The sequence below is a fragment of the Sarcophilus harrisii genome, chromosome 4, assembly GCF_902635505.1.
Source record: "Sarcophilus harrisii chromosome 4, mSarHar1.11, whole genome shotgun sequence".
Taxonomy (NCBI): Eukaryota; Metazoa; Chordata; class Mammalia; order Dasyuromorphia; family Dasyuridae; genus Sarcophilus; species Sarcophilus harrisii.
Window position 1 is genome coordinate 464,487,458 of NC_045429.1, and position 18,003 is coordinate 464,505,460.

At 50.8% G+C, this 18,003-nt stretch overlaps 1 protein-coding gene across 3 annotated transcripts in view; it reads right to left on the reverse strand.

Moving 5' to 3' along the window:
* TRPM2 (transient receptor potential cation channel subfamily M member 2) overlaps positions 1-18,003 on the reverse strand; it is a 44,436-nt gene that overhangs the window by 13,118 nt on the left and 13,315 nt on the right. For 2 of the 3 annotated variants that reach the window (XM_031968342.1, XM_031968340.1), the window contains exons 4-18: positions 17,162-17,330; positions 15,483-15,663; positions 13,890-14,056; positions 12,712-12,892; positions 12,220-12,281; positions 11,434-11,634; positions 9,986-10,088; positions 9,417-9,538; positions 8,969-9,319; positions 6,936-7,073; positions 5,438-5,567; positions 5,182-5,327; positions 3,829-3,941; positions 1,307-1,520; positions 270-388 (exon numbers count right to left, since the gene is read on the reverse strand). In XM_031968342.1, the coding sequence (XP_031824202.1) occupies positions 270-388; positions 1,307-1,520; positions 3,829-3,941; positions 5,182-5,327; positions 5,438-5,567; positions 6,936-7,073; positions 8,969-9,319; positions 9,417-9,538; positions 9,986-10,088; positions 11,434-11,634; positions 12,220-12,281; positions 12,712-12,892; positions 13,890-14,056; positions 15,483-15,663; positions 17,162-17,330 (2,397 nt within the window). The remainder of the gene's footprint in view (positions 1-269; positions 389-1,306; positions 1,521-3,828; positions 3,942-5,181; positions 5,328-5,437; positions 5,568-6,935; positions 7,074-8,968; positions 9,320-9,416; positions 9,539-9,985; positions 10,089-11,433; positions 11,635-12,219; positions 12,282-12,711; positions 12,893-13,889; positions 14,057-15,482; positions 15,664-17,161; positions 17,331-18,003) is intronic. The other variant, XM_031968343.1, reaches the window with a different exon arrangement.

The window sequence follows — 18,003 nt, forward strand, 5'->3', positions numbered from 1 at the left end:
GGGGGCTGTGAGGAAGACCGCATCTGTAGGCCCTATTGAGGGAGCTCGAGCATTTAGGAGAAGCATTGGGAATATGGCCCCGGTTACTTCACTGCATGCCATAACTCTAGCCCTTCACTGACTATTTTCTATGGGACAACGCTCGTTTTGTTTGACGTTTATTAAGTTGAAAGTAAAATTAACAGACAAACTCTCAGGTCTTTCCTTGAGGGATGGGAGGCGGGGGAGGGAGACAATGTCACAAATGGAGTGAGATCTCGGGCACTTGCCTGCAGGTGAGCCCGGCTATGAAGATGAGGATAGCACCAACGTCGAGTTTATTCCAGAAATCGTTGAAGTACAAAGAGGCCATCTTCAGGAGTCCAAAGCCATCAGGGTCATAGAAAAGCTTGAAGAGAAGCACAGCATGGGCAAAGGGACAAAAGTGATCATGGGTACTGGGCACCCCGGCCTGGCAGCCAGGAGGGAAGCGCAACCTCAGGCAGGTGCCCTGGGCTTGAGCCTTCTCTGCACTTTGGACAGTTCTGGCTGCAACCATGCCTGGGGTGCCATGGATGGGACTGGGGGACCCAGGATTCTATATGATTGACTATCCTCTCTCAAGCATCCTGAAGACAAATTCAAGGTGACCAGAGCAGACCTGGCCCAGGGTGCCCCTGGCTGCCCATGATCTGCTCTCCTCACTAAATAAGAAATATCAAGGATTTTTCAGCAGGACTGGTCAGAGGTAGCATCCCATCATGGGAGAGGACCCAGAGGAGGGGCAGCAGAGGATCAAAATTAAGTATGGGATCACAGAGAGTGCCGGACAGGGGCCCAATTCTTTCTACCAAACATGATTTGCTCCTTGCAGGGGCTTCCTGTCCAAGGCCTTTCACATGCTCATGGCTTAACCACTGAGGCATTAGCAAAAATGGCATTTCCCTGAATGTCCTGATTCCACTTGACATGTATTCCGTCCCCACCCCCAGAATCTTTAATTCAGTGAAAAGAAGGTCCTTTTCCCTTCTGCCTCAGGTGCCGTCACCCTTCTGGGTCTCACTGCATGCGATGAGGTAGAGAGAAGAGGAAGCTGACTTTGGAAGCTGCTTCTGGCTCTAACAATCTATAACACTGTGATCAACAGCTTCCCGATACTGCTTCGGGGACTTGTACAATGTCCAGCGGGGCTGCGAGCAGTGAAGAGGTGGGGAGGGCCAGGGTTTCCCCCGAAGGCAAACATAGACTGAGAGAAGCTTTGTCTGGAGGCCCGTACAGAAACCAGGGGGATTCAGGGGGTCAGGACAAAGGGGCTGATGTCTCATACCTGCCGGGTCTCCTCACACACAAGTGAGAAAAGCCAGAAGTAGATGACGTACTCTCTCCAAGATGGTGTGGGCTGGAAGTCGATCATGAGCACATAGGCAAAGAGCCAGAGGAAGGTGAAGTAGGAGAGGATGTTGAGGTGGAAGATGACCACTGGTGCGGTGAAGAAGGCCCGGAACCGGGCCAGACAGCTAACGGGCTGGAGCCTCTTCTCTCTGAGGAGGAGGAAAGCACAGGGAGAACATTTACCAAGTTCTGCCAGGACCCTGAGGACAGATCCAGCAGAGCCTGCTCCCTGGGAGCTCGCCCTCTCCCTTTAGAAAATCCAGTCTGGCCCCAGATAGCAGCAGTGACCCATCCCTTGGCCTCCCCGGCTCTGCTGAAGGAGGCAGGGGCCCTCAGTTAGAGTGGGTGCCCTTGGTCAGGCCTGGGACGATGGGTCTGAATCCTGCCCGTGCGTGCCTGTGGGCTCCTTGCATCATCTCTCTGGCCTCCTTCTCTCTAGAGGGCGGGAACCAACGAGATGGAGATGCCACATTTTCTCTAGACCTTAGTAACCCTCTCACAAAAGAAAAAAGAAAGAAATTCCAAACCCCAAGAGGTCCCAGAGATCCAGCATTTACAGATGTCAACGAAATAACAACTTCAGGAACTCAGTGAGAACATGCTGCTGCCTCTGGTGACATCGCTCTAGAAGCACACACAGAACAACCCGCCAGCTTGTGCTCGGGGGTCCACTTGGGAATTTTCCTGCACATGCTGCCCCTACCCCATGACCCAATAATTCTGAGACAAATTGGGCCTCAATTCTGTCCAGTTACATATGGAAGAAGCAGAAATATGGGAGGGAAGGACCGTATTCTGTCTGGGGTAGCCCCTAAGTTAGGGAATCCCAAAGTGGCAGAAACTGTGCATAGAATGATACCCTTCCCTGACTCTTCAAATGCAGTGGACACTTACATACCCAGCCAGACAACTAAAGAATGGGATTAAAATAGGGGACCACCATGTAGGCTGCCCCAGTTGAAAGGAGGGACATTCAATTGAGGTCCTTGGAAGTCTCTTGGAATAGGTAAGGATCGAGGCTGGGGGAAAGTGGATTCCCCAACATAGGAGGGAGTCACAACAGCTTTGAGATCCAGCCCCAGAAGATAAAGGAATATGAGAAGAATTTAAGAGGAAAAGGCTAAAACCACCAAAGATTTGAAGAGGAAGAAAATTCAGTAAAAAACCTAGAGCACATGTATTTTAACCAACATGGAAGATCAGGTCAATGAAAAGATTGCAAATGTCTCTAAATAAATATCATAAGAAAGTACCTGAGAAGATACCAAAATCAGAAGGGAAGGTGAGGATCAGGTCAATGAAAAAATTGCAAATGTCTTTAAATAAATATCATAAGATATGAAATGATTTAACAGTTGATGAAACACAACCCTGTGGATTTCCAAGAAAGCACTGGATATTTCAAAATAGTTCAAGAGACAAGTCATTTGTGTCTTGAGACAATCAACTTGACTCCTAACTTTGAGAGAAGAAATGAACCTTAGATAAGAACAAATGGTCTGCACAACAGAAATAATTAGGAGAATAAAAACTTGAATCCACTATGGCAAATACCTCCAAAGAAGCAAAACAGAACAACTGATTGGGAGTGAAATGTATTGGAATAAAGAGCAATCTGAAAGAAAAGCAAAAAGCAGTAACATTTAAAAGAAAATAAGATCTCTCTATGCAAGCAAAATACATTGATCTTGAAGACTGGATTATGGAGACAACTTAACAACCATGGTCCTCTTAGAACATAACAGAAAAAGATTAAAACCATATTGCAAAAGTAATATAATAAAACTATCCAGAATTTCTGAATACAGGAAGAAATTAGTTGAAGCCTCAAGGGGGAAAAAGTTCTGTTTTGAACTCCAGGACACATGATGGTTAACCTTGACATTTCCAGGGATAAGGAATACTTTCTGCAAGCAACCAAGAGAAAAACCTTCAAATACAAAGAAAAGAAAATCAGAACAGCACAAAACTGCTTTGCACTTACCAGAAACCTCAGAAGGAAATGAAATATTATATTCCAAAAAGTAAAAGACCTCAAGATATAAGTCCCCAAAATGGCAGAGCTTCCAAACCTGAGCCCAATCATTAGTAAAAATAGATGTATTTTTGAAGAAAAAAAGTCTCGGTGTGAGCAGATTGTCTGACTGGCAGACACCATTGCAACAATCGAAATGTAAGAAAGGTCAATAAAAATGCAGTGGGCAGACCAGCCAGCCTCCAAATCCCAAGTCTCAGGTTGGTTGCGCCTTCTGCTCCTTCTGTGACCCAAATGACCGCTAAGGATCTTCCAACCCACTGTTCAAACCCAAGGGAAACAGGCAGAACCTGATGTTTGGAGGGAGAGATGCCGACGGTCAACCGGGAGCCCCCCAGGTGTCTATTACCAGACTTCTCTTTAAAGTCCTGGCTCCTTAAAAAATGGAAAAGCCCCCCAGAGCGCCAGAGTCGGGTTGGTACCTGAAGGAGATGATACCCGTGTAGAGAAGTGGAAACATCAGCATGCACAGGATCACCCTCCAGAGGCCGTTGTCCACACACAGCTGCCCCCACCAGACTTTGGTCAGAAAGGCCTGGGGAGAGAAAGGCCACACTGGGCAGAGCAGGCCGGGACCCTCTGGGGCCAGGATGCACACATGCACACACTCGCACAGAAAGCAGGGACGGCCAGGGAGATGGAGAGAGGAAGAGCTAAGATGGGGCTTTAGGGCTGACAGAGCTCCTTCCCCAGAGACATTTCTTACATTCATACAGTCCTGTTTGTGAGCACCAGGTCAGGGATGGGGGGATGGGGTGCAGTAGGGCCCAGGGCAGCATCGGGCAGCTTTTGGCCAGAGCTCCTGAGGCCAGGCAGCTGAGCCCACCCTCTCCTAGAGAGAAGCCTAGGAAGGCCCCGCTTATCCTGGGACTGCCTTAGATGTCGTGTACAATCACAGACGCCGTCGTTGAAGGGACCTTGGGGCAGAAAAGCATCAGGGGGCTCTGCAGGGAAGGGACTTTAATGCTGTGGGGCCAGAGGGATGGGGAATAGGGCTGGGGAAAAGACCTCAGCCCATGTGATCCAAGCCTCTTGCTCAACAGAACATGGGGGAAGGTTTAAAGGGAAGCAGCAACCCCACATCGCCTGCTTTCTAACCCCTGAGAGCCCGGCTCAGAGCTCCATCCCCTCCAGAGCCTGCCTGCCCCCTCCTCGGGTGCTGAGATGACCCCTGCCATTCTGCCACCCTGCCTCCAGCCAAGCACTCCTGCAAGTTGACTCCCCGCTCCCTCGGCAGCCACCTTGGGGCCCACCCCACCAAACTGAGGTCTGCTGCTGTTGCCCCCAAGACTGAGGAGTGCATGGAGTGGCATGCCCGGCTGGATGCCTGGGCACAGAGCTAAGGGGAGGCAGCTTCTGCCCTTACCCGCTGTGCTCTCTGAACTCCCAGCAAAGAGCCTGCCTTACCATCCGCCCCACTGTCGTGCCCTAAGAAAAGCCGCCTCTGTACTGTGAGCAAGAACCCATGCCACCTTGGCTTTCCATCTGTGCAGGGAGGTGTCCGTGGCCGGGCAGGAAACAGAATTGTCCCCCAGTCTGTCACACACACACACACACACACACACACACACACACACAAGCACTCACAAGAGCACACACATACATATATATGCACAAACACATGCATATGCACAAACACACACAAGCACACACATATACACACACGCACACATCTGCACGTATAAACACACAGGAACACACACGTACATACATGCACAAGCACCCACATGCACAGGTGCATATACACACGTGCACACCTCCCCAGGAAGGCTAACCTGGATGCCCCCATGGGACACAAACTTCATGTCTTTGGCCTCCAGAGCCAGCTGCAGACAGGTGGTCTTCCCCCAGGCCTCAGACACGCGGATAAGGAGTTTCTGGGCTCTCTCCTCATCCTTCCGATAGCACTCAGTGAACACGCCTAAAAGGTCCAGGATGGGGAGGACATGTCATCAGCCCCCACATGCCAACCCTTTATGCCTCAGGCCTCCAGGCAGGCGGAGAGTGGGGTGGGGGATCCCCCGAACTCACCGATGGCTCTGTGCTCATACTCCTCAGCCAGGGTGAGCATTTCTTCCGAACTGTCCGTGTCGTCCTCCTCCTTGGACAGCTCCTTCAGGATCTTACTGCAGGCCAAGGCCGCTGCAATGCAGTCCTGGCTCTAAAGACATGGGGGGAGGTGCCATGAGGCCGGCCATGAGCCTGTCTCTTTGGAGTACATCCCATCTATTCTTTCTGACTCTCCCATGAGGCTACTGCAGGGAGGACTGCACAGGGTGGGCTGGGGGGAGTCCCTGCAGGGAGGATGTTGGGGCTGAGTCCTCTGCAGGGAGTATCATGCTGGGGGTGTCCTCTGCAGGGAGGATTACACCAGGGGTGAGTCTTCTGCAGGGAGGACTATGCTGGAGGTGAGTCTTCTGCAGGAAGAACCGAGGTCCTCTTCAGGGAGGACCATATCGATGGGGAGTCCTCTGTAGGGAGGACCATACTAGGGGGTGAATTCTCTGCAGAGAGGACGACATGGGGGGGAGTCCTCTTCAGGGAGGATCATATCAATGGGGAGTCCTCTGCAGGGAGGACCATACTAGGGGATGAGTCCTCTGCAGGGAGGACCATACTAGGGGATGAGTTCTCTGCAGGGAGGACCACATGGGGAGGTGAGTACTCTGCAGGGAGGACCCTTCTAGGTGCCACCTGCTAAGCAAACCTCCAAGCACTGTAGCCTATTCTTGAGAGGCACAAACGTGGGTGCCAAGGGGTGACTGCTGGTATCGGCAACGACTGACCGCCATTGCTGCTCCTCACCCAGGCAGCCCACACTCCTGCTAAGGGCAGGCTGGCTCCAAACCCCCTTCTTGACCTGTCCTAACTTGACTTTTACCAGGTAATAGTGGCCAGGATTTGCTCAGCAGAGACAAACCAGTTAATGTCTGACAAGTGACAAACCTCTCATACCTTCAAGATTCTAAAGACGTGGCCATGGAGAGAAATCCGACACGGTGGTCAGTCTGATGCTCAACCACCGACCTACTGCTCCTCTGCCCCTAAAAGCCCCTGCTGGGTTGGGACTACCTGGCGTGTGCACCAGAGCTGCTCTGGGTGGGAGGGGGTGAAGGTTGTACTATTCCACTCCCTCCTATTGGTAGTAGAGTCACTGGCTACTTGCTGAGGGTGGGAGGTGAACACTGGCTAAGGAGGTCAGTCCCATCCCCCCTTTATTCTTGCCCCCTCCAACAAGGGAGCCAAGCCTCCTTCTCCCCATCTCTGCACCTCCAGAGAGTCCATGCCTCTTCGGCATTGGCCCATCAGAAGGGGCCACAGTGAACACAGGTCCACTCCCACCTACACTACTGGTCCATCCACAGATAATCTTATAATATTGACCAGCATTGGCCCTTCCCCCATCCCCCATCCCAGGGCTCCCCAGGACCACATCCATCTACCTCTGTACATCCCAGGCATCTATGGACCTCAGATCCTGCAGAAATCCCCTATAAAGACTCCACACAAGAAATGTCTTAGTTAGTACCTGGGCCCAGATGATTTCTGCCAGTTCTTTGCGGTTCTGGACAATGGCCCAAATGAGAAGGTCTCGAACAGGGTCCATGGTGAAAGTAACACGACCTGGAGAACGCTTGTAGAGGGACCGGAGACTCACACCTTGCACCTGGTGAGTACATGACAGTTAGAACTCCACCACAGGTGACTGGTTCTGAGAAGATGAAGGAATTGGGAGGTCAAAGCATCACTGAGGTGATGGGAGGGGGTGCCATGGCACGAGATATGGATGGATGGATAGATGATGGATGGATGAATAGATCGATGGATTATTGGATAGATGGAGGAAGGAATGGATGGATGGATGGATGGACATATAGATGATTATTGGATGGACAGAGGGATGGAGGGAGGGAGGGAGGGAGGGATAGAAAGATGGAGGAAAGGATAGAAGGATGGAGGGTTGGAAAAAGGGATGGATGATGAATGGATGGATGGATAGATGGATGAGAGAAATGCCAGTTTGCTCTAGACTATACACAAAAGAGTGTGGCATTTATTTATCCAGCTTCAGAGATTGTAGAATCACAGAGGGTCAGAGTTGGGAGGGACCCTTAACTTTACAAAGGAAGGAACAAAGAGGGAAAGGGTTGGAGGGAAGGAGCTGCCCAAAGTCATTCCCTAGTATATGAAAGACAGGTTCCACTTGGGAACCACATCTCTAAAACTGATTTTCAATTGCCTGAGGCCAGATCTTCATAATGGACAAGACTTCTGCCTTTAGAAAATTTCCTGGGTCACAGTGTTGTATGAGGAAGTGAGCTTTTGATTTTCTTGAGCATCTTTGGATCAGGTCCCTCAGAAAAACTGAAAAGGATCTGGAAGAGAAGGACCTTTGAACTGGTCTAGTCTGGGGACTCCAAGTGACCAGGCAGTGTCTGGGCGACTGGTAATGAGAGAGATATTCAAGGGGATTTGGGGGGGGGGTGTTGGACACCTACTAAAGCGCCATCTGGTTATGAAAGTCTGTGATTTCAGGATTCTAAAAGTTAAAATGAATGAGCCTTTTGTCTGGAGAATGGTTCCCTTTTAATCTACTATAGATTCTTGGAAAAGTAGCCATGTCTAGATCAAATGGACATTGAAGCCTCAGACCTTCAGGGCAAAAAATGGCAGAGATTGGTTGGGCAAGGGAAATTCTCTTTCCATAGGAAATCAATCTCTTCATCTGGCTAACAGGTTCTGAGAACCATAGAAAATCATAATAGGAAGGGATCTTGGGAACCATCAACCCAACCTGTGCACCAAAGGATTTATCCAAGTTCTTGTGGCCATCCACCTAGAAATGGATGGAAATAGAAATAGAAATCTAGGTGGATGGCTGCAAGAACTTGGATGGGCAGAGATTTGATTCATTCATTATCCTTGTATCCCATGGACTACCCACAGGGCTTTGCTGAGAGTTGGAACTTGCTAAATGCTTGGTGATTGATTGACTGATGGACTGAAATTAGCCCCCACTGTAACAAACCCCTCAGATATCTTTCCAATCTTTTTGAAGACCTCCAAGGAAGGGGAATTCACCACATCCTGAGACAGCCCATTCCTTTCTGGGACAGCTCTCATGGTCTTTCCCGCCCTTAGACTTTTGGCAGCTGCTCCATCCCCAATGATCTATATCAATTTCCCAAATTTGTACTGTATCTACTCCAATCCCCAGATCTTTTCCAGAACCACTGGTCTAGCCAAGCCTTCCCATTGAATTTTTTTGTGCCCAAGGGCAAGACTTTCCATTTATTCCTACTGAATTTAATCTCATTCAATTCTGCCCATTGCTTCAGCCTATCAAATCCTTCTTGATCCTGACTCAGTCATCCAATATGTCAGCTATCCCTCACTGTTTGGGAGTCATACTGTCCAAGGCATTGATAAAAACATTATCCGGCACAAGCACGGAAATGTTAGCAAGGGCAGTGTGGTACCTCGGACAAGCTAGGAAAACACCCTATGGGGAATGAATATCGGTCAGTGGGGTGAGCAGGGTGAGAAAAGGCAGTACCGTACATTAAGCTTGATGTGTGGCACTGCCAGGGACAGCCGGGGCCGCTCGCTGTGCTTGGGCTTGGGATACAGCGGTTGGGTGAAGTCTCCGAGCAGCTCGCGCAGCACCTGGGACACATGGTGCATCTGGATCTTGGGTAGGGATGAGTAGGCGGAGCGCTCCATCTCCTCCATCAGCACCTTCTGCAACTTGCTGTGGAACAGGCTGGAGGGGGCCAAATTCTCATACAGGTAAATCAGTGTGTCCCAGGTGACAAACTCCTTCAGGCGAACCCCATTCTCCAGGAAGAGCTTCACAAACTCAGGCTTGTTGGTGATGAGAGCAGCAGCCATCATCGGGTGCAGATCAGAGGGCTGGGCCAAGAGCAGATCACGGTCAGCGGGGGGCCGAGGACACCCCAACCAGAGCTCGTTTCCCTGCCCCTTCAGTGCCCTGCCTCCAGAGACCCACCTTCCACTGGCGCTCATCGGTGAAAATCTCACTCCGAGCAATATCCACCCGGTTCCAGGCCACGGCCAATTTCAGCTGATGGTCCCAGTTCTCGTGGCCCACGTGGTCATGGTTCCTCGAGGCTGGGGGTGGAAGGAAGCAGAGAAGGGAAGGCTTCAGCCAAGGCTCAGGGCATCTGAGGTGCAGGGGCCCTGCTTTCTCACCTGCCCCAGGAGAGCCCAAGGGTCAGCATCGGTCCCTGCGCCCACTCCCTTCATGCTCAGCTGCACACCTCATGGTTTATTTGCCTGGCTGCCTGCCCTTTCCTCCCCATTTTACTTTTGCTCCTAAGCAGAGAGGGAGAGCTCCTGCAGATGGCCGGGTGAGCGCGAGCAGTAGCCGGCACTTTGTCCCCCACTAGACAGGACGCAAGCTCCCTGTGAGCCGGCAGAGTTCTGCTTTTTGTCCTCGTGTCTGCAGAGGCTCTCGAACTACTGCTGCACTTGCTGAGCCGTCCAAGCTTTTCCATTCTACTCCCTAAGCCAGGCTCCGCTCGGCCCTCCTGCAGAGGCCCCTGCCCGGATGCTCACCCTTCAGTAGCGCCTGCAGGATGGCCACGTCCACGTCCTGCTGGCCGTTTTTGCCCTCACGGTAGATGGTCAGCAGCTGTCTCTTCCGCACAATGTCTTGGATCTGTAACAAATCAGGGATGAGCCGGGCCCAGACCCATGTGGGCACTGCTTCCTGTGATCAGGAGAAGGCCTCACCCCTCCCCCAGCAATGGGCTCAAGGGCATCCCAGCCCTGGGTTCTGAGTGTGAGCCCTGGGGCTAACCTTGCATCTTGGCACCCCCTCCCCCCTACAGATTCCAGCCCCTCCCTGATTGGGCAGGAGAGTTCTCTACTGACAGACCCACCCAATACCCCAACACGATTTTCCTTCTTGTCTTGTCATTTTTAAACTTGTTTTCAAAAGCAAGTCTCTTCAGCTTAGTGAGCATGTCCCGGGCAAGAGCCACACGTAAATGCCTTTATTTTATGTCACTTTTTGGAGGTAATGGGGTGAAGTGACTTGCTCAGAGCCACATAGTAGGTAAGTGTCTGAGGTCAGATTTGAACTCAGGAGCTCCCGGTTCTAGGGTCAGTGCTCTCTCCACTGTCACCCGGCTCGCCCTTCACACACTGCATTTACAAGTGCTCCACGCACACACATGAACACACACACACACAATACTTACACCCACAGGCCACGTCCCCATAGGTGGATATGCGTAGGAGTGCACCACACACGTGTGATACACACACGGCACATGTAACCACACATGTGCACACACAACACAACACAAGCACACAGTACACAATACACACACCCCCACCTCAGATCATCTCCATCAATTGTTATCTACTTGAGAAATGCAAACTCATCTTCCTATTCATTTTCTCCCATGATGCCTAAGAGAGTTGGGTGGATGCGGGGGATCCCTCCGGCCCATGTCCTTCCCTCCACGGGCACCTCGCAGCCTGCTCTGTCAGCATCCCGTGCCTGCCCAGCCTCCCTCCCTCTCCCAAGGGCTGTGACTGCAAGTCAGATGCAACCCTGCTGCCATGTGATGTGAGAAAGGCCTTTCTAGCAAGCAGAATGAGCTGTCCTGTACTGGGCTCCCTTGTTTACAGCATTTGGAGGATGACCAGGATCAAGGACATCAAGGATGTCACAGAAGAACCAGGTGGAAGGTTGGATCGCCAGCCATGGTTCAATGACCATCAGCCGGAAGAGGAAGACAGACCCTTCACAGTGTCTACACAGCCAACCCGTGACATCTGTCCAGCCCTCCCCCAGGACCAGCGTGAACTCAGCACTGAGTGGCTTAGCACACAGGAGGCACCTCATAGAGTCTTGCTTCATGGATTTCTGGGGCCCCTCTGGGGGTCCTCTTAACCCTTGCCCACCTGGCATCTCCTAACAAGCGTGCCAGCAGCACATGCCCCAGTGTGGCTTGGGCATGGTCCCAAGGCTCTCACTCCCACCCCGGCCTCACCTTCTTGGTCCACTCCACAATCTTGCTCTCAGTAAATGTCTCAAAAGTCTCATGGAAGAGCAAGCTCAGCTTCTTCTGGATCAGGGAGATGGTGATCTCTGAGATGGGCAGGTTTGCCACCTGGGCGATGACATCGGCCACACGGCCCGAGCCCTCCACGATCACACAGGGGGTTCCATTGGTCATGGCATTGAAGATGGTCTGCAGCATAGAGGAGAGGGTGATGGGCCTCCTAAGTGCCTGGAGGGACTCTGGGGAAGCCTGGTGTGGGTTGGGCAGACCAGGGCTCCCTAGTGGGAGCTTTTATTTTGGTAAGGCAATCAGGGTTAAGTGACTTATCCAGGGTCACACAGCTAGGTTTCAAGTGTCTGTGGCTGGATTTAAACTCTGGTCCTTTTGACTTCAGGACTGGTATTCCATCCACCTAGCTGCCCTTGATGAAAACTTTACCAGTCATGAATCACCCACAAGGAATGAGTGTAGGGAACTCCTCTTCCCCACAGCTTTCTAACCCTCAGGGAGTTGTCTAGAACTCTACAAAGTTATCTGATTTGTCCAGAGTCCCACAGTGTGTCAGAGACTTGAACAAAAAGGCCATTATATCACACACTGCTGTCTCTCAAAAATCATCAATACTCACAAAATAATCAGCTCATTTTTGATAAAAAAAAAAAAAACCTTCCCAACTATCTGGTCTATGAGTGGTTTTCTTCTTCCCTAATGCCTCTTTCTCTTCTTCCTTAGGAAACCATGCCCTGGCCCCTGTGGTCCCTGGTCTATACTTACATCCAGTGTGCCAGGCCCTCCCTCCAGGACCACACAAACAATTGGAATCTTGATGGCCACCCCTGTGGACAATAGGTTAGGTCAAGTGAAAGCCCAGCATAGAAAGAAACATGTATTTCTAATCATGACGTCTCCCCAGTCTGGGCCTGTTATAGGCAACACAGCTGACTTCAAAAGATGGACAAAAGGAGGTGTAGAGAGGAGGTCCCCCTGTCCTTTCATAGCTGCTAGTTTCAAAGCTTCCTTTTTAGGGTGACACACCAGTGGGGGCTTTTCTCACAGACTACGACGATATACAAATGCATTGAGAGGAGGTCCCTCTGTCCTTTCATAGCTGCTAGTTTCAAAGCTTCCTTTTTAGGGTGACACACTAGTGGGGGCTCTCCTCACAGGCTAGGAGACTAGACAAATGCATAGCCACATACATATCCACACAACTCTCTCTCTCTCCTTCCAGACACTCCCCCCCCCTTTACTCCATGCACCTGTTACCTCCTCTTTCTTTTGTTTGCTCAGAGATGAATTTCTCAAGCTTGGTCCTCAGCAGAATCTCCACACCATATCTGCCATGGGTCCCATCATCCACAAGGATAAAGTGGGAGTGATTGCTGTCCAGGCAGGAAAGATTTCCCTGGCTCTCCTCATCCAAGATATACTCAGCTGGGAAACCTCCCTGGGGATAGCCAAGAGAACAGTTGAGGACCTGGAATCCCAGGACCCGTGATCTTCCGGCTAAGCCACCTACTCCAAATGGCTTCCAGAGAGGAAGAGAGTCTTGCCAAGTTTGGCAGCAAGGGAGTGTAGCAGTGCGCCAAACCGAAAGTCAGATGCCATGTTGCTGTTCGGGGGCTGGCCTGACTAAGTCGGATCACCAAACCAGGCTGGCTGTGATTCACAAAATCTTCCCTGACCCCTCAGCACCCAAGACAAACGCTGTCATGTGGACTGGGATTAGATTCTGCCTTTTCTTAGATGTGTATGTGTTATTCCCTAGGTAGAACAGAAGTTCCCTGAGGGCAGGTTCTGGTAGATCCCTGGACCCAGAGCAGTGGCTGGTACACAGGTGCTTACTAAATGATTGCTGACTGCTTGACTATTGACATAATAATATTAACCATGTATATAGTGCAAACTTTGTGCCAGCTATCGTGTTAAGTATAATTATTAGTAATTAGTAAGCATTAGCCCAATAATTATAATTATTGCTTCATTGCTCCTTCCTCTCCATCTTTCTCTCCTTTCTCTCCTCTCCCCTTCTCTCTTTTGTCTCTTCTCCCACTTCTTCTTAGCTTCCTCTTCTCTCTGCTCTCTCTTCTCTCTCCTTTTCTCCCCTTCTTCCCTTCTCTCCTTTGTCTCCTCTCCCCCACTCTTCTCCTTTCTCTTCTCTCCTTTGTCTTCTCTCCCTTCTCTCCTTTCTCCTCTCTCTTCCTCTCCTCTCACTTCTCTCTTCTCTCTCCTCTCCCTTTCCCCCTTTTCTCCTTTCTCTCCTCTCCCCCTCTCTTCTTCTCTCCCTTCTTCCCTTTCTCTTCTCTCTCCTCTTTCTCACCTCTCTCTCCTCTCCTCTCCTCTCTCTCTCCTTACCTTTGTCTTCTCTCTGCGTCTCCCCTTCCCTCCCACAGGTACACAAGCTTTTCCTTTTGCTCTGGTCCCCCACAGCCAGCCCAGCTCACCGTGGGATAGATCAGACTCTCGCGATTATGCACAGTCCCCCAGGTGGCGATCCCGATGGTGATGACTTCCCCTTCCTTGTAGCTGCTACTCAGACTGAAGTCTCGCACAGCCTCCCCCACCTGCTTCATCACTCCAGCATGGGAGCCCCCAGTTATGATCCAGGCCCCTAGGGAGAAAGGGCACAGATGGGCAGGGATCTCAAAGCACCCTCAGGGGCTCGGCCCCCAGGAAGAACACCGAACCCACAGCATTGACCACATCTCCTTGGAAATTCCAGGTATCACTCCAAATGAAGACCCAGGCTCCCCCTGACCCCTGACCCTCTGTCCCATGCCCCACCTGGGGCAGACCCTCATCTCCTCATCCCTGGACGTGGCCACAGCTGCTGGGAGTCTGCCCACTTCAAGGCTCTCCCTATTCCAGTCCATCCTCCACTGAGATGCTAAAGGAAATTTCTTAAAATGTGGCTCTGACCTTGTCATTCTGTACTCAGTAAGTAAGCCATGGCTCCCCAGTGCCCCCAGGAGCAAACACATAATGCCCCTCGGGACCTGCCCTCCTCCCTTTCCAGGCTTCTTACACCTTAGTCCTTAACCTTAGTCCAGTGCCCTGGCCTCCCTGACTGTCCTACAACCAAGACCTTCCATCCTCAGCTCTAGGTATTTTCTCTAGCTGCCCTCAGTCCCTGAGATGCTTTCCTTCCTCTGCTCTAACCACTGACCTCCCAGACTTCCTTTGGGTATCGCCATCCCTTTCATTCCAAGAGGAAAAAATAGTCACCTTCATCCCAAACCCTCCATTTTTAACTGCCTGGACTTTGCCGCCTCAGGTCAACTTTCCAGGGACAGCCAAACAATGCGACCCACCCCACCCCCGCCTCTCCTAGGACCATAGATCTGGCACCAGGAGGGGCTCTGAGACCACCAGATGCAAAACGGAAGCCCAGAGAAGGTAAATGACTTATCAGGATCACATGGTCAGTAAATATCCGAGGCAGAATTAAACTTTGTGACTTCCAGTTTGCGTTCTTTGTGACTCTGGCCCTATGGTACCACCTGGCCTAGTGATCTGATTGTGTTCATAAACTGGGCCAAGAAAATGCTTGTTCCTGGCACTCTGGGAACATCCCCACCTGGTCAGACTGGGCTCAGGGTCAAGAAGGTCACCTCACCACTACTAAAAGGTTGGATCAACACAGTGCCCAACTGCTCAGCTCCTAAGGCATAGGGATGGCTCAGGGGGCACTCTGCTGGGTAGAGGGCTGGAATGGGTGGGTGGGTGGACACATGGCTGGACGTGTAGGTGAATGGACATATGGGTGTATGAGGGGATGGATGGGTGCAGGAATGGGCGGCTGGGGAGGATAGAGGACTGGATGGACAGGCAGATTGTTGGTAAATGGGTATACAGGTGGATGAGTGGGCGCAGGAATGGGTGACTGCCTGAATGTGTAGGTGAATGGACGCGTGGGTGTATGAGGGGATGGATGGGTGCAGGAGTGGGTGGCTGGGGAGACAGGTGGATGAGGGCGACATACAGGAACTGGGTGGGAGCAAGGTCCTGGTCTGCCTCATGGCCACCAACCTTCCTACCTGTTGTCTGTGCCACCTTGACCAAGCCTCTCCTGAAGATACTCTTTAGTCGGACTTTCATGTTGAAGTTTTTTGCTCCCCCGGTGACGGAGATCAGGAGGTTGGGAACGTCGAGCCCCCAGTGCTGCGTCATGAGATGGTAGATCACCCCAGGGGGCGTATCCTGAGACACGCGAACATACTGCAGGAGGAGCAGAACACAGAGAACCAAGAATGAACTAACTAAAGGCCCAGCAGAGCCTGCAAGGATCTGTTGTCACAAGGGATGGTGCAGAGATCCTATGCAAGCTGACTTCTTCCCTTTTGGGAATTCTTCTGGGATTCCTCCCAAGAAGTTCCAGTGGCTCCCTATTGCTTCCAGGACAGATACAAATGTCAGTGCTTGGCATTCAAGGCCCCCCTCACTTTCCACTTCCCTCCACTTTATAATCAGCCTAATTGGCTTATCTGACATTTCTCACCCACAACCTCCATTTCCTGTCTCTGCGCCTTTGCACTGGCTGTTGCACCTGGAATGCCGCTCCTGCTCACTGACACTTATCTGAATCTTGAGATTTGTTCAAGTGCCACCTTCTCTTGTGAGGGTTTTCCCAGACCCTGTAGCTGCTAGTGACCTTTTTCCACTCTCCCAAAAATGTATCTGGGATTGGATTTGTTCATACCTATAATGTTTTCTCTGGCTAGATTACAATTTTTTTGAGGGCAGGGACTATTTCCCTTCTGTGTGTATCCACCTAGCTCACAGAAGATGCTTAATAAATGCTTGCTCTTGAATTATTGTCCTTTCCAGCTGTGAGGAAGCTAGAGAAATCTGATGGTCCATGAGACATTCTTTCCTTCCTTAATTCAGAGGTGAAGAATGAAGGTCTGGAATCCCAAAGGAGCCCTACTCCTGTCTGAAAGAAGGGGAAGATGTCACTCTGGAAGCTCCCTCCCTCCCTCCTCTGAGGAGAGGGAGAACTGGAGTCTGGGCCACAGTCCAGGCTACACCTTCTCTCATGGCTAAAAGTCTTGGGCAGAAACCGAGTCTTTTCAGTTCAACATAACAGTTGAACTAGTGAAATAGTTATTAATCACCTACTGTAAGCAAGGCCCTGGGATACAAAACAAAATAGTCACATTGTGCCCAGTGCAATGCCCAGCACTGGGTCTAGCCCATGACCTGTATTCAGTCAGAATGGGCTAACCTGAGCTTCCAGAAGAAGAGCTGTTCAGTCACCATGAAGACACCCAAAGCAAATTCCCCCATGGGGGCTGGGAAAAAAGGAGCTGATACCCTGGCAGAGAGAGATGGGCACTATTTGGGAGCAAGGCAGATGGTAGCTGGTGGACAGTATGCTCTGGAGTCAGGAAGACCTGAATTCTGCCTCAAATACTTGCCAGCTATGTGACCTGGACAAGTCACTTTAACTTCTGCCTCTATTTCCTTATCTATAAAATGGGGCTGATAACAGCATCTGCTTACCAGGATTGTTGTGGGGAATCCAATGTGATAATCATTGTGAAGCGCTTAACCCAGTACCTGGCACACAATAGGTGTTTAATAAATGTGTATTCCTTTCCCCCTTCCCTTTGGGTTTCAATGACCTCGCTTACCAGACAGGAGAATCCAGACATCACCATGATAGAATCTGTGAAATGGGAATCCCCCAAGAACAACAAAGTCACGGAGAACCAACCTTTCCCACCTTCTGTCCCAAGCCTGTGAAGACAATGTCCCCAAAAGCATCGGTCGGCATCTCCTGGACGTGCTTCTTCAGGTCCCATTCTTTTCCTTGGAATACTTGGGGTTTGGTCGCCTCCTCTAGGTGCTGCTCCCGTGTGTAACCACACTCACACACCACTTTCCTGGAAGGACACACCTCCCATCAGCCACAGTCCAGCCATGAGCACCCAAGGTACCAACTGTGTGTCTGGAGAGAGGGGATCAGACAGTCCCTGCTCTCAAAACCCCGAGGAGGAGGAGCAGAAGGGACAGTGAGTGAGGCTGCTCACAAATAAGTCTCTTTCAGTCGGAATAGGGCAGTGGAGAAGCTTTATGGAGGAGGGAATAGTAACAGACCTAAAGTCATTTAAGAAGTAGAAGGTGGGTCCTTCTAAGTTCAACCCATTCTAATTAGTCCTTAACTGAAACTGCCCCGCCCTTTTTACATGAACCAAGGTTAACCCTGATCTCCATGGTATGTTTGTTCCATTGATTGTTTGGATCTCAGTGTAGGTCTTTACATTTGTCTCTTGAATTTAACCTTTTCATTTAGCCCATCACAGAACCATCACTGGGTACCTTTCTCTAGCAACCAGACTGATCCTACAAGAATAAGTGTAAATCTCACCCCCTGGCTCAGACTCCAAGTCTTCCTCAAATGGGAAATCCTGTCTGATATTTACTGGGATCACCAAAGTGAGGTAGGGAGGGTGTGGCAGTGGAGAGGGCCTGCTGACACTCCTCAGTATGCTGATTCCCAGGCTGATTCCCTCTTGTAGTCCCTTCAAATGTCCTTTAGTCTCTTGCATCCAAAAG